Here is a 16,988-nt window from a genome sequence, read left to right as displayed (position 1 = left end):
CTGCTGGGAGAACACGAAAGAGCTGCAGCCCTGGAAAGCAAATGCTTAACTAGAATCTGTTTTCCAGTGTGGGCTCCACATTGGTCAAGAAGCAGAACATCAAGGGAACTCTCTCTGGATCACAGTAATGTTAATCTTTAATATCTCTTGGAAAATAGTGTGCCTGGGTTGGTAAAACAACTTGTGGGAAGTAAAAGAAAGAGACCTTGCACCTATAAGGACTGATTCTTCTGATTTTCTTTCAGGATGCTTACAATAAATAAATATTATAAATCTCTGCAAAGAAATTCTCCTTTTTATCTTCATTACAAAAGATTAATGTATTCTTTATCATAGTGAAGAGAAGGACATGAACCATGTCTCAATGTGTGATTTCAGACATTTTGATCCAGCAGAAATGAAAAATGAAAACATAGATTAAATTGAATATAAAGAATTAAAATATAACATTTTATTCATTAATACTCTGTAAGTTGGAAAGACTCAGATATTGATCCATTTCTAAATCTCACTATGTGCATGAAAAATCACTTGAAGGTTTCCTATGTCAGGATTTTAATAGGTAGAAGGATTTTTTTCCCTTCCTGAATTAATCTTTGGAGGCTATATAATAATGGAAATAGTTAAGAAATTAACAGTGAAGCACTGGCTTTAATTTTTTTAATTTTCAATTTTGTTTTCATGTAATTTTGACTGAAACACTGTCTTATTCAGAAGTTAGACACAATTACTCACAACAACCTGTCAAAATAAGTAAGTATTAATTATTCATTCAACCCCCTGCTTAGACATTATAGAGCTCTAGTGGTGTACAACAACTTACAGTACCTTTCAGAGAGTTATTTTTTTCTTTCTAACCAGTTTGGTCAATGGCGGAACCCAGGCTCAAATCATGATTCTTGGGAAGCTACTTCTGAGGAAACCACCAAAAGACTCTCAAAACAGCTAACTTACCAGTGTATTCATTTAGTCTCCTAAATCTGTTCACTTCTGAATCTTGGCCATAATATTTCTTCATAATATTCTGGAAATATATTTGAAATGTACAACAAACAAAAAGCACAACTTTTTATACTATATCCATAGAAAGAGAGAGAGAGAGAGGCATCAGTGAGATTTAACTGTTACTTTTCAATATTTTCTTTTAGTTATTTTTAATGGAAGCTTTCTGGACATTACTTTGGCTTCAAGTATTAAGAAGTTATCTTTTTATACTCAGTGATAGGAAACAATGGAGGTGGACTAGTGATAATCTGTTCAATTGTGAAAAGTTTTGACTGTTCTGATACGCTCTTGCATGTCTAAAGGTACCCTACCTGTATCACACTACTGAATAATAATGAGCTTATTATTCATTTGAATAGAAACTGATGTTTTAAATTATTTTTCACCAAATTAGATAAGTCTGTTATTTGTTACTATACAGATTAAACCACAATCTTTTCCATTCATCTACCACCTTCTGTCATCCTATTCAGATAAGTACAAAATAGCAGCCTAAGTTTTTATTGTAAAAAAAAAAGTGCTTACTAACAACTAAGTGATTTTTCATCATTAGTCATAGTATGGCAACTTTTCTTTTATTCAAAACTTAGGTATACACATGTGGAGCTATACATATATATATGAAAAGCTTTAGCTGTTACGGACAAGAGTGAAGAGCAATAGACATCATGTGTCTGCTTTCTTAAATCTCACAGACTTCAGTGCGGATGGGGGGACATGTTAAACATTTACCTACATGGTGCCTGATTATATCTTCTTACAGTTATTGCAGTCACTAACAATTACTGAGATGCACTATATTCCAAGCATTGTTCTAAGCACTTCACATTTATTACTCATTTAATCTCACCCAACCTCAAGCAATTTTATTGTCCCCATTTTTACAGATGAAAAAACTGGGCCTCAAAGTCTGATGTAACTTGTCTGCGATCATACAGCTAAGTAATTTGCAGAAACATGAGCAAAAGCTCTCTGCCTATGCTGTCATACTCCACACTGTACTAGACCTCCGTAAATCTCTCTATAGATAATATACCAAACAAAAGGAGATTATGAGTTCAGGGAATCTCTCTTAAACATTAAATATTTAAGAGGTAGTCAAAAGAATGAGTAGAATTTGCACAATGAATAGAAGTCCAGGAAAGAAAAAGAAGATTTCAAAGGGCTTAAGATAAGAAGGAGTTTGACACAAACTGAGAGGTTAGTAGTCGATATGTGTAAAGTGATCTGTGAGAGGAGAATGAGGCCTCGTGTAGGTCCATCCAGGCCACCTCAAAGAATTAGAATATTTCTTAAATGTAATGGAAAGTGACTGACAAGGTTTAAACACATGGATAATGTGATTTTATTTAATCTTGTAACAATGTAAAGGTAAGATTGGATGTAAAGGAAAAAGAAAAGAGATGATAATGGTTTGGATCAGGGTAGTGATTATGGAAAGTTTTTAGAGAGGATAGTTAAAATATATTTTTGCATTCAAGTTTACCAGTTTGGGTGATAAGCTAGGTATTGCGGATGAGATAGATAAACATGCCATGGATAAATGCCATATCTCCTGTGTAACAAACTGGAAGATCAAAGGTGCTATTCACTAAGATACGGAAAAAGAGGAACACTCTTCCTCATTCTGACATTAGTCAAATAAATACATTTTATAGATGTGTTCACTGACCAAGTAAAAGAGCAAGTTCACTATATCAAGCCAACGAGAATTATAGAGAATTATAGAACCATATCTATTCCAAACTTCCAAATTTACATGTGAGAAAATTCAGACTTTGAGTTTAAGAGTGAACTTCCCAAGGTCATTTGGATAAAAATATATTAAACTCATCACCATAAATGAACCTACAACAAATACTAGATTATTTGGCTATAATTTTTACTTTTATCCATTAGTTTTTAATTAGTGACATAAATTCTCTGCCTTTGTTTAGTTCTGTATTTCATCAAATTATTTAGTCTTTGTTGACAAATTTCTCCTCCTCCTCTTCCTTCTCCTTTCCTCCACCTCCTCCTGTTCATCCTCATCTTCCTCCACCTCCTCCTCCTGATCTTCTCATTCTAGGATTTGGGCACTAAAGGAGTATGGACCTAAGAAATTATACTTTGCTACAGGGGTTTATTCTGCTTGGCTTCTCTGACCATCCCAAACTGGAGATGGTCCTGTCAGCAGTTGTCACTCTCTTCTACTTAATTACTTTGATTGGTAACACAGCCATCATTCTCGCATCCCTCCTGGATCCCCATCTCCACACACCAATGTATTTTTTCCTCAGGAATTTATCCTTCCTGGATCTATGTTTCACAACTAGCATCATCCCCCAGATGCTAGTTAACTTGTGGGGACATGATAAGACCATCAGCTATGTGGGCTGTGTCATTCAGCTCTATCTTTACATGTGGTTTGGCTCCATTGAGTGCCTTCTCCTAGCTGTTATGTCCTATGATCGTTTTACAGCTATTTGTAAGCCCTTGCATTATTTGGTAATCATGAACCCACATTTGTGCTTCAAGATGACTACCATGGTCTGGAGTATCAGTTTGGCCAATTCAGTTGTATTATGTACACTCACCCTGAATTTGCCTAGATGTGGAAACAACCTTCTGGATCATTTCTTGTGTGAGTTGCCAGCTATGGTCAAGATAGCTTGCATAGACACCACAGCAGTTGAAATGTCTGTTTTTGCTTTAGGCATTGTCATCGTCCTTACACCCCTCATCCTTATTCTTATATCCTATGGTTACATTGCCAAAGCTGTGCTGAGAATGAAGTCAAAAGCAGGCCAACGAAAAGCAGTTAATACCTGTGGATCTCATCTCACTGTGGTGTCCATCTTCTATGGAACTATTATCTACATGTACCTACAACCAGGTAACAGTGCCTCCAAAGACCAGGGCAAGTTCCTCACCCTCTTTTACACCATCATCACTCCAAGTCTCAACCCTCTTATTTACACCTTAAGGAATAAAGACATGAAAGATGCACTGAAGAAGCTGATGAGAGTTGACCACAAATCTACAAAATCGAAGAGGAACTAGAAGTCATTAAAAAAGCATGGATAAGGCAATGAAATGTTTTCTAGTTGTCTTTTATTTTTACTGAGGCAACTAATCCCTAGATCATAGAGATTAATTAAAATAATAATTCTTGTATGCAAAAATTTTGTGGATGCAAATAATATTATAATCATCCTACTTAGCTCTTTTATGCTTCTGATCATTGGCATATCTTCAGGAAAAACAGGTCATAGAAATTTTTTTTTTTGCTTATAGTATAACACAAATGGCATGTAAACAAAAACTTGGATGCACTTAATTTATTCTAAGCCCCACTGAAATTGTTTTGGTTATCTAGTTTTGTATTTTCAGTGCTAATGCTTGGATTTTCAGAAATATAGGCCTGAATGAAAAGTTTTGTATGCATTATGATTTATATGTTAAATAATAATATGCTAATGATTCTTTACATTAAACCTCTTGTGATGCCATGCAAACATTTATGTGTTTGGTGCAGACAATGCAATCTATAAAGTAGTAATTGTCATAAGCATTACCTGAAGCAATTCACTTTTTGTTCAATGAAACCTGATAATCAACTTCATGAGTAAAGAGTCTTTGCTTTTTAAGTCTATTACATCTTTATCATGATACAAGGGAGTAAGAAGGCACAAAAAACAGGGTTTTAAAGATGATAACACAGTCTTATTCATTTATTATTCATTCATAAAACATTTATTCTACAATTGTCTCATCTCAATGGAAAGAGAGTATGAAGAGTTTGGAATTAGGCTTTTGCCACAGATCTATGGAACTGTGGAATTTATGTGATTTTTGAGAAACATAGATTTGTAAATTTTTATGTAGTGAAATTTCATAAGATGAATAAATATTTTTATTTCCATTTATCTTGATACAGTACTTACCTTTTTATGGGAAAATGTGATGACTTTTGAATTAAAATTTTATGTCTTCTAAGATCTGATACCTTTCTCTAAAAGACCCCATTAGTTAAAATTGTAATCAATCTAGATGTATAATATTTTCTCCTCTATCACTTCACAATTCTTGAAATGTGAAGAGGAAGGAGTCACTGGATAATTTTTAATTTCCCAGTCAGAACAACACAGTAATGACTCACATAAAATATATTTGATATAGGAAATTGTCAATGTTCTTATTGTCCAAATACTACCTCTTTTAGAGTTCCCTTCAAAAACAATTCACTAGCCTACAGAAAAAATTCACCAGTAAGTACATGGAGAGAACATCAGTTATGTGGTCCTGATGTACATAATCTAGTCACCTCACTCATTACTCTTTTATCTGGAAAGTTTGTTCTTACTCTTGGCAAGAATCTGTAACTAATAATGTTAGGAGATAATTTAAGTTATTTGCTAACTTCAGTAATAAGTACACCAAAAATACAATAGTAATGCACTCTTAGGAGAACATTACATTTTACACCTATAATTGTTTGTTCTCCTATGTATCTCTAGTTTTATTTTTTCTTTGGTTTAAGTTTCTTCTGCATTAGGGTTGCAAATTAAACCAACATTTTAAATACTTAAACCTCCCTTTTATTTTTCCAAAATAAATGTATATATTCAGACCATTATATTAAAACACAATAAATCCTTAAAATATATTGAGCTTCTGTAAGCAAATCAGTACAAGCTTGTCAGTATGACCTCACATTTAAGGAATAATATGTGACTTGAAAAGGTAAGTGATAAAAGTAAGTAGTAATCATCATCATCATCATCATCATCATCATCATCATCATCTCTAATTCTCTAGTAATCATCATCATCATCATCATCATCATCATCATCTCTAATTCTCTTTAGAGAGAGGTTACTTTTCTCACCGAGGCCTCAATCAACATTCATGAGAATTTATCACACTTACTTTATGAGATGTTCTACGCAAAACTCATGGTAATCACAAAACATAAATCTAGAGCACAGATATAAGATCTTTAAAAAGAGGAAACTGAGAAAAACAGCATAGAAAACCACTAAACCAAAATGGCAGGCAGATATGCAAGAAAGAAGAAATGATGGAGATAGAGAGTAAGCAGAAAATAAAAAATAAGATGGTAGTACTAAGTCCTCATTTATCAATAATCACCCTAAATATAAGTGGATTGAATTCACCAATCAAAAGACGCAGAGCATCTGGATGGGTTAAAAAACAGGACCCAAATATATTCTGCCTCCAGGAGACTCACCTCACCTCTAAAGACAAACATAGGCTCAAAGAGAAGGGATGAGAGATGATGCTCCAAGTAAATGGCAGCCGAAAGAAAGCAAGTTTAGCCATACTTATATCAGACAAAACAGATGTCAAGCCAAAAAAAAGGAACAAGAGACAGAGATAGACATTATATGATGATAAAGGGAACAATTTATAAGAAGGCATAATAGTTATTAATATATATGAACCTAACATAGCAACATAAAAATATATAAAGCAATTATTAACAGACCTAAAGGGAGAAACTGACAGGACCACAATAATGGTAGAGGACATTAACATCCCACTTACAGCCATGGATAGATCATCAGACAGAAAGTCAGCAGGGAAACAGCAGCCTTAAATGAAACATTAGACCTGTTGGATTTGATAGATTTATACAGAACATTTGATGCAAATGCAGCATAATACACATTCTTTTCAAGTGTACATGGAACATTCTCAAGGATAGACCATATGCTGGCACATAAGTCTCAATAAATTTAGTAAGACTGAAATCACATCAAGCATCTTTTGCAATCACAGTGGTATAAAACTGGAAACAACTAAAAGTAGAAAGCTGAAAATATCACAAATATATGGAGACTGAAAAACACACTACTAAACAACTACTGGGTCAATAGGAAATCAAAAATATCTGAACACAAGTGAAAATGAAAATATGACATATTAAAATCTCTGGGATACAGCAAAAGCACTAGTGAGAGGAAAGTTTATAGCAAGTACACTGTTGTTGAGAATGTAAATTTTTGCAGCCACTATGGAAAACAGTACAGAGATTCCTCAGAAAAATGAGAATAGAAATATCACATGTTCCAGCTATTCCACTTCTGAGTATTTATCCAGGAATATTAAAACACTAATTTGAAAAGATATAGGCATCCCTCTGTTCACAGCAGCATTATTTACAATAGCCAAGATACACAAGCAACCTAAACACCCATCAATGGATGAATGGATAAAGATGTGGCGTATACATATATGATGGAATATTACTCAGCCATTAAAAAGATGAAATCTTGCTTACTCTGTACTCATCTCAAGTTTTTCAGGGACAATGATTATCTACCAAAATAACCTGGGAGTTGAAGCTGACCAAATTGGCTTAGGTCAGTTCAGAACACATATGGACTCCATTTATCTCATTACATACTATTCTTGTCTTAATTTATTACATCTTGCTTTCTGCCTCTAAAAATGAAGATATGAACTAAAATGTTTAAAAACAAATAATAACAGAAACTTCTAGTCTGTCAGCTGAAAGATATACACATACACTCCCTTAAAAAAATAAGAAACAAAACAATCATTATTTAAAGTTAATGTACTTTATTCCATTTTGAACACAATAAATTCATTGAAAATGGTTAAATGTTTCTATAGTTTCAGCAAGGAGAGAATATACAAAATAAATATTTTAAATCTGTAAAAAATAAAATGAAATAAAATAAGATCTATAGCTCTCCTATCAACAATAAGTAGCAAATAATTAAATAAAATATATCAATAAAGATAAACAGCAAGATGTATAGAATATTTTTATGAAAAAGTACTATTCATCTTTACCATAGGGGGAAAATCTTTAATAAATTAAGACATGCCACATTCTTCAAAAAGAAATTTTTAAATATAAAGTTTAAAAAATGCAGATATTTCAGACAATTTCCTATATTTTGTTTGGCTTGTAACAAATTGACTTCAAGATTTATTTGGAAAAATGAGAGATTAGTAGATCAAGACATTTTTATAAAAAAGAGTAATAAGGATTTGCTGTGCCAGGCACTGAAATGTTATCAAGTAATAATTGTTAAAAGCACTGGTTTGCAGATGACTGAAACAAAACGGACATCCCAAAACAAACAGGTGGGCATTTCCAGTTCTGGCAATAGGTGATAGATCATTTTCACTAACTAAGTAATGGAAAACAGTTCTATATGCAGCTTGTTAACTGAACACAAAGTGGTCAAGAAAGACATTTTCCATAATTTGTAAGCTTTGTTTGGAAACACTACTCCTTCACAATATTGAGTCATAGACGTGAACAATAAAATTTTTGTAATCTGTTGTTTCCCCTTTCTGGTTCCTTTGTTACCCTTTTTTAACAGAGATCAAGAAGTGAAGATGATGGACACATCCAAGGCCAGCTCAGGTGGTAACTTCATTTTGCTGGGCTTTTCTGATCAACCCCAAATGCAGCCCATTGTCTCTATGACTGTTTTTGCTCTTCCATATCATGACTCTCCTAAACAACACAGCAACTATTCTGGTGTCTTTTCTGGACAGCCGACTTCATACACCCATATACTTCTTCCTCAGTAACCTCTCATTTTTGGACATCTGTTACCTGCAATTCCTCTCCTAGGAATATACCAAAAGACATTCTTGCATATGTGTCCCAAGAGACATACACAAAATTGTTCATCATAATGCCTTTCATATGAGCCAAAAACTGTAATCAGTAAAAATGTCCATTAACAAGTGAATAGAAAAAATAATTGTAATATATTCAAGCAACAGAATATTATACAGCATGAAAATAAATGAACCATAACCACACGAAATGTATTGGATAATTTTAGCAACCAAATGTTAAGTGAAAAAAGAAAAGTCCCAAAAGCACATATAAAATATGTGGAAGTTCAAAAACAACTAAACTTTAAAATTCATGCTATTTAGGCATTAATATATAAATTATATCCTAATGCAAATATGTGATGAACACAAAATTCAAGATCCTGATTCCCCTGGGGATCAGGTAGGAAGAAGGGAGAGTGTATAGTCATATGGGTAGCTCTAAGCTATTAGCTAAGTTTCCCGTTCTTGAACAGAGTAACAGGCTGAAAGGTGTTCAAGGTATTATTTTTAATTCATTGAAAATGGAACAATGATGATATGGCTCATGACCCTAGAATTATGATCATTCCATAATTTTTTTAACCAAATGATTTCTTTCTTGAGGACACACCACCTAGATAATTGCCTATATTTCTCCAACTTGATTGATATCTTACCTGTTAAATAAACCAAATTTCAATTAAATGTGTTGATTTTTATAGATATGGTTTATATTATATTTATAATCTTCAATAGTAAATTTAATATAATACGTAAATTTATCACTGAATCATCAGAGAAGAATTATTGGAATCCATGGAAGAAATCTAAATAGAAAATGAAAAGATAAAACCTAATGTCTTAAGGGAACTTTTCATAAAATTGTTGTTTGGATAAGCCTCTGACCATAGTCAAAGATCTGTTAATCACCTCTGTGGGACACCAGTCCCCGAGGTCTAAACCAAATCAACATAGTAGCCTTTAAAGTTGTACATAAATACTTCCCTACTACATCATTACGGTTCTTGCATACACAGAGACCAACATAGTACTCTGTTTAATTAGGCAGAAATCTATCAACAAATGTGTCTAACAAGAGTATAAATTAAAGGCTACAAATACCTAACAAAAATACATTTAACAAAACCTAATTCCTCAACTCTTCTGGCAATCCCACATGTAGTTTTTCTCCAACATCCACGTTAGAGACTTCTGTTAAATCTTAGATCAACTGTTGCATTTAAATGTAAATATGATTGTGATGTTAGTGTAAGAAACTAGTGGCTATTCCAATATTTCATGGACTCAATAACTTGCCAAACAATTTTTCTGAATTTTCAATGAAATGAAGGATCACCATAACGGGAACATGGGTGCATTTGGACTACATAAGAGCATGACAGCTATGAATTCTTCCCTCATGAAAGCATAAATATATTCTAATATTTTTGTCTTCTGGTAAGTATTCTCTGCTATCTCCAACAGAAGAAGACATAGAGCAGAAAACAGATCCTAGATATCACAGTTGTTAGACCTCAGTCTAATGTGAGAGCAAAATGTGAAAGGTACGTAAGATGTAAATAAATATCAATACACTAATGCCCTCTCAGGAGTGAAGATTATATTAAATTTCAACAAGAGCCATTAGGGGTTTTCTTAAGTTACTGAATGCTCTCTATGTGCCAAGCATCTTACTAAATATTTTATATTTAATATATCATTTAATCCTCTTCACAAACCATTCTACAAAGCAGGTGCTACTAGAATAACTGCTTTACAGATAAGGAAACTCAAGCTTAAAGGAGCTAATTAGCTTGCTCAAGTTCACACAGTAGGAAAGTAGCTGAGGTCTGCTTTAATAAAATCACAGGTGGTCTGACTCTAGAGTCTGGACTCTTAAATATTTTTATATTATCTTTTTCTGCCTTGACTTGTGTAGCTATAGCAATATACCTCTTACTTTACAGTTAATAAAAGATCCATTTTGTATCTTTTCATTTTTTTACAAAATTTTAGACAACTATGAAATTTTATGTTTCCAGTTTTCTCTATATATCATTGTATATGTTCAAGTTATGTTTAAATAGGTCTGGTTCATTTGTCTTAAATTTCACGCAAGAAAGTGAAATGTAAAATTATGCTATATTATTAGAAACTGAAGTCCATACTATGAAAAATGAAAAAGTGTGTTTTAATTAAAATATATCATGCCTCTTTTTTAACATCTATTTCTTCAGCATGTTCTAAGTCTCATTTTTATATCACATTGGCTTTTAAATTTAAAATAATATCTAGAATTTAAGACCCAAGGCTTAAACCACTATGGAAAATGTTAAAAGGCATAAGATGGAAAGTCCTATATAAGGGTTCACAAGATTAAATTACATAAAGGGTAATTCCTGGCTTGGCAGCACTTCTAACAAGGATACCTGGGGCCTTATGTGATCCAAAGCTTAAACTGAGCCAGGAATGTTTCTCACCCAGTAAACCTAGCTAACACATGTTTTAGAAAATGTATGTAGATCACAGATGTGCAGCACACCTAGAGTACCGTATTCACTTCTGAACTCACTAATCTGAGGCATTTGATAAACCACGGTGCATCCAATGGATAGCAACCAGAGAAGCACAGTAATTAAAGCTCATACAGTGATCTGTGCACTTAGTCTGGGAAGATAAATCTAAGAGTATATTTGTTAATAGATTCTAATATTAAAAGACTTAAAGACATATAAAAATTTTAATGAGCCAAATTAAATAATATTGTCTAGATGCACATTTGGGGAATTAAACTATTAAAATACAAGGAGGTGATTACTACAAACATCAGGATAGCAGATACTTTGGGGGAAGAGAGGAGGGTTATGATTGGGATGAGGCACAATGAAAAGCTCCCAGGTTGGTTGGCAAAGTTCTATTTCTTGACCTGGGTGTCAGTTACAAAAATATTCACCTTAGTTCATCAAGCTTTTACTTTTTCTTTCTGTATCCATGTTTTATTTTATATCGAAACTTTTCTATTATTTTTGAAACTAATTTTTTTTAAACAAATCCATGTCAAATTGACTTATTCTGTGTTTATTTCCAGAATTTAAAAAAACAGCCAGTGCCTGGTTGTTACAAAGAAGCATCTTTGAGCTCAACATAAGAAGTGAGTAAGAGGCATTGATTAAAGGGAAGAGGCTGCTTCATATGCAACTGACTTCCCTGTTACTGAAGTTATGAAAATAGGAGTTATATGAATACTCTGTGGAAGGATTTCCTATGAGGGGCCAGAGGCTGGATTCATGGCTTTCTAGGTTCATTTCAACTCTAAAATTCTATGGCCTTTTGATTTCCAACACTATCCCAACCTTAAGTGGTCTAAAAAAGCCAAGTGTATTTTGTAATCAAAGCATTTTGAAAACTCACATCCTTTCCTCTGAGGTTTATCCGTTCAATCTGTACACTGTGTTTGTAAGTAATTTTGTAACATAAGTATGCTTGTGCACTTAAAAAATCATGCCAAAGATAGTTTAAGCATTCCAGTTTAGCTCTAGACCATCACGGTAAATCACCAGTGTGAAAAATGAAAGGAATAAGCGATAGAGTAATAATGATTTGTGGATAGGTGAATATAGTTTTTCATTTTTAGAATTAAATATGAACCAAGTACAGTTCCAAGTGTTTTCACAAATATTAACTCTCACAATTTACCTTCATTTAACATATAGAGAATCCAGTATACAGACAGGTTAAACAAATTGCCCAAGGACAAAGTGCTTCCAAGTGGTGAAGCTGTAATTTGATCCCAGGCACTCTGAGTCAGAAATTTGTGCACTTAAGGCACTAAGCTTAATTTACCTGACATCTACTCCATAAAAATTAGGCACTCTTTAAATTAAATTTCCATTTTGTATTGAGAAAAACTGCATCTCTATCTCATAGTTCTTGGTAATAACAGTTCTTTCTTTATGATTATAACATTATAATGTTTTAACTAAAATGCTTATAACAATGATATACTGTAGGTAATTTATCTTTACCTTATTTTACTATAACTGCAAAAAATAGGTTGTTATTCCTTAGCCCCAAAAACACTGTAAATGTAAAGTATCCTAGGTCTGACGTTCATAGTCAGAACTCACATACATAAAAAATTCATAAACTAACTCAGTAATTAAATAGTCCATCTATTTAATGATATGTTACAGTATTCAGAAATAGTAAGATTAATGTAATTTTATCTCTTATCTGTATTCTTTTAGAGTCAAAATAAGGTGATGGTTTTATCTATCGAGTTGCAAAGCAACCAGAGGATCAACTCATATAATTAGTAAATTCTATGGGGAAAAACAACTCAGATTGTTTGATAAACTGTATTTTGTTTGAATTTCCTGCCTTGTTAATTTTGCTGAACGTCCAGGTGAGTAGGAGCTAACACAGATTGTTGCTATTTGTATGTGGTGACCAAAGGTTTTGGAATTAATTAAACTTTTAATTCTGCAACAAACCAATAAGGCTGTTTAGATGATGGAATAACACTCATAAACAATATTCAAAGAAACATATGGCCTCTGTACATGTAAATAAATAAGGGGCTTTTTTTCCTGGCATCAAAAACACATGCACAAAAAAAGGGCAGTATAGTAGAGAACATCAAAACTGACAAAAGAACCACAGTGTCTGCAATGTTGAAAAGGAGGCAAATAGAAGAAGGAGGTTAGCAGTGATGATCGTTATGATTGTGATTATAAAGGCTGAGATGTAGACATTTGGAAGTGAATAGGGAAAGTCATTCTGTTAGCAAATGGTGGAGCTTATCCCAGGAAAATGTCATTTAACTTTTACCTCAAGCTCAACTCCTTTGTAAGAGAAATATTTGTGTGATCAAGTGATGCTTACGTCATAGTTTCAAGGAGGAACAACTGCCCAAAATATATTCCACTCTTAAAATTAGATAATTAACTTAATGGATTTATTACTTAATGAAAATACATTAAATCATGAGTGACATAGAATATTAAGCCTTTCCAATTATCCACAATCCAATGTGACTGGGTTTAACATACTATTTTTAGAACCACTCTGGAAATGATTAAATATGGAGAGATTCTGGGAAATGAACACAGGGGGTAGGTTAAAAGAGATATTCCAAAATGCGAGAAAGCATGCAAATAAGTGAGTTTTAGATATCCATGACAAACTTTGGAGATTTTTGGTTCTACCTAAGGCTGACACTATTTTTTGTTACCGTGGTATTGTCTCCTAGCCTTTCATGAGAGGCAATGGAAACAAGCAATGGAAGTTCCAGAACAGACTTCATCCTTCTGGGCTTTTCTGATCGCCCCAGTTAGAACGCATCATCTCTGTGGTTGTCTTCATATTCTATATTGTAACTCTGGTAGGAAACACAACTATCATTCTTGTATCTTACCTAGACACCCAGCTCCATACTCCCATGTATTTCTTCTTATCCAATTTGTCTTTTTTGGACCTCTGTTATACAACTAGCATTATCCCCAAGATGCTGGTAAATCTATGGGGTCCAAAAAAGTCTATTACATATGGAGGGTGTGTGCTCCAATTTTTCTTTGCCCTTGACCTGGGCGCCACAGAATGTCTTCTCTTGGCTGTGATGGCTTATGACCACTATGCTGCTGTCTGTCAACCTCTTCACTACACAGTAATAATGCACCCTTGGCTTTGCCAGAAGATGGTGTTGACCGCCTGGATAAGTGGTCTTGGCAGTGCCTTAACTGTTTGCTCCTTGACTTTGACGTTGCCAAGATGTGGGCACCGGGAGGTGGATAATTTTTTCTGTGAGATGCCAGCATTGATCAAGATGGCTTGTGTCTATTCAAAAGTAATTGAAGTTGTTGTCTTTGCTCTTGGAGTGGCATTTCTTCTGGTACCTTTATCCCTAATTCTGATCTCATATGGAGTTATCACTCAAGCTGTCATGAGAATCAAGTCAGCAGCAAGGTGGCGAAAGATCCTTAATACATGTGGTTCTCACCTCACAGTAGTAACTCTGTTTTATGGAACCATCATTTATATGTACATGAAGCCACAGACTAGCACCTCCCAAGATGAGGGGAAGTTCCTTACTCTCTTTTACACAATTGTCACACCCAGTCTTAACCCCCTGATCTACACTTTGAGAAACAAAGATGTAAAAAGTGCAGTCAGGAGAATACTGTGGATAGAAAAATGGCTGGCAAAGTCATGAATTAGATGGAAAAAATCAGAGTGTAGAGAGCTAAAAAAAACAATATTGATCTTTACCAACAGAAAAGGAATCAATTCATTTATTCAAAGAGCATTTCTTTGGTGTTTACCATGTATCAAGAACTGTACTAGGTACTGACTCTGTAAGGAAGTAGGAAGTAGAGAGAAATGATAAGATAGATGATAAACAGAGATGTAGATACATACATAAATAAAATGTAATTCATGCATTTAGAAAGCTTCAAGACTAATCAGGGACTACAGATAAATATGGTAAGTACAGTAATGTACATAGAAATGAGAAAAGATTTCACATGAGCATCTATTCGCATGTAAGACTGTACTGATTTTTTTCTTCCCAGATGTACCACTTTTATTAGAAATAACACTCCCTTTCATTCACCTGATACTGCCAGAGGAGCCTTTGTGGTGGAGACACAGCCCACCAATACCCATTCCACCTTCTGCCTCAAGTTCTAACTGAGAATAGGGCTACCATGCTACAAATAACATTTCCTAGCCTGGCCTCTACCAACACAATGCCAGGAAAGTGATGTGTGCAACTTCTCAGCCATATTCTCAAACATGAAGCCACTTGCTCTAACCTTCCACCTTCTCCTTCCTCTTGGCAGGACTGTGAATGTGAAGGGTACCTAGCTTTGACAAAGACCCTGAGAGGGAAGTAAGATGGGAACAGAACCAGCCCATTAGCAGAGCAAGACTCCAGATTATTACAGGAGAAAAATCTTTCATATTATTTAATATTAATTAAGCCACTGTATTTTGGGATCTCTCTGAGAGCTTGGCTTTTACCTTTCTATGGCCTGATAAGGAGTCTGGGCCTTTTCCTGCAGGGCAGTATGGTCCCTGGACCTGCAGCCGCAGCATCACCTGGCCACTCACTAGGAAAGCAAATTCTAAGCCCCACTTTAGATCTACTGAATTAACCACCTGAGGGTTGGACCCCAGCAATCTATGTTTTTCAGCAACGCTAAAGTTTGAGAACCACTGCTATAGAGAAAAGGGAGTCACTGAACGTCTCTAAAAAGAAAATTAACATGGTTTATAGATTTTGATTAATTTCCTTTCTGATAGGTATGTGAAAGAAGGTGAATACAGATTTCTCAAAGCTTTTAGATAAGTAGTTTCCAAATGTCCCAAATGTCAGACTCCAGATCATGGCCAGTCCATTACTTTTCTTCCCCCCACCAATCTGGAGAAAGGAGGAAAATACTAAGTTTCAAGTAAGATTAAATGAAGTCAGTATAAAAGATTATTCTTTATTTAATACTATCTATTTGCACTATGGCTTTATAATGTTCTTTTCTTGAACTATTGTGGTAGTAGATGGTAATTTATTAGAAAGGGGCTTGATGCTCTTACTTGACAAAACAAAAATTTAGTAATCTCATGTTTGCTCCCCTAATTTTTTTTACTTTATTTTACTGGTAAAGACATTCAAAATCTGGGAATCTCTATGCTGGAGAATAAACTAAACTTCTCTACAAATTGGCCATTTCAGATATTGAAAATCCTCTCAGCAAGTTAAAGTCCTCACATCTGCAGTGCCATTGCAATGTCATTTCAAAGGCAAAGCAAGCCACCATCTGCCTGAAGTCGGGAGGGGGGGTTGTATGAGTTTATGGTCTTATCTCCATCCTTAAGCCCTGTGGTTCCCAAACTTCCACAGTAGAACATGCCTTCATTTTAAGATTTTGATTCCTTTTTACACGTAATTTTAAAATTGTCAGTTGTGTGAGCCTTGGTAAAAGATGAAGAATCTGATAAAGAATGATAATATCAAAAGAGAGAGAAAGCAAAAAGACGATCTACACTTGTCGGTACTGTAAGGACTATGAAGGAGCAAAGTACAGAATGGTGAAATTGTGGACACTGGAAATGAGTATCAACTTTTCTTTGTGAAAAGGGCTGATCCCAAATCTTCATAGGCATATATTACTTTAAAAAGTCTCTTACTCAGTCTTCAACACTCAGTTGAAATCTTACCTCATCTGAAAAGTCCTTAGATACCTCATCAATGCATCTTTAGAATCCCCTCCAAAATCTGACCGTATCAGTTTTACGGTATTCTCATTTTACTTGTCTGCATGTATGAGTGAAAGACACTGAACTTTTTAACAACATAGAACATCTTATTCATGTGAGATTTTGCTGTGTCT

The 16,988-nt window shown here is 34.2% G+C and overlaps 1 protein-coding gene and 1 pseudogene across 1 annotated transcript; both read left to right on the top strand.

The window, feature by feature from the left end:
• Positions 1-3,093: 3,093 nt before the first annotated feature.
• On the top strand, positions 3,094-4,047 carry LOC105084540 (olfactory receptor 2W1). Its single transcript, XM_010974684.3, has one exon. It carries the CDS (start codon positions 3,094-3,096, stop codon positions 4,045-4,047), a length of 954 nt encoding a protein of 317 aa, XP_010972986.1.
• Positions 4,048-13,865: 9,818 nt separating this feature from the next.
• LOC105084578 (putative olfactory receptor 2W6) lies at positions 13,866-14,843 on the top strand (annotated as a pseudogene).
• The last annotated feature ends 2,145 nt before the right edge of the window (positions 14,844-16,988 follow it).

Source organism: Camelus dromedarius, chromosome 19, assembly GCF_036321535.1.
Source record: "Camelus dromedarius isolate mCamDro1 chromosome 19, mCamDro1.pat, whole genome shotgun sequence".
NCBI classification, from domain to species: Eukaryota; Metazoa; Chordata; class Mammalia; order Artiodactyla; family Camelidae; genus Camelus; species Camelus dromedarius.
This window is presented reverse-complemented; position numbering and strand designations above follow the sequence as displayed.

Bases quoted from the DNA above. Each gene is read 5' to 3' on its own strand.
- LOC105084540 (XM_010974684.3), top strand. From the start codon at position 3,094: ATGGACCTAAGAAATTATACTTTGCTACAGGGGTTTATTCTGCTTGGC.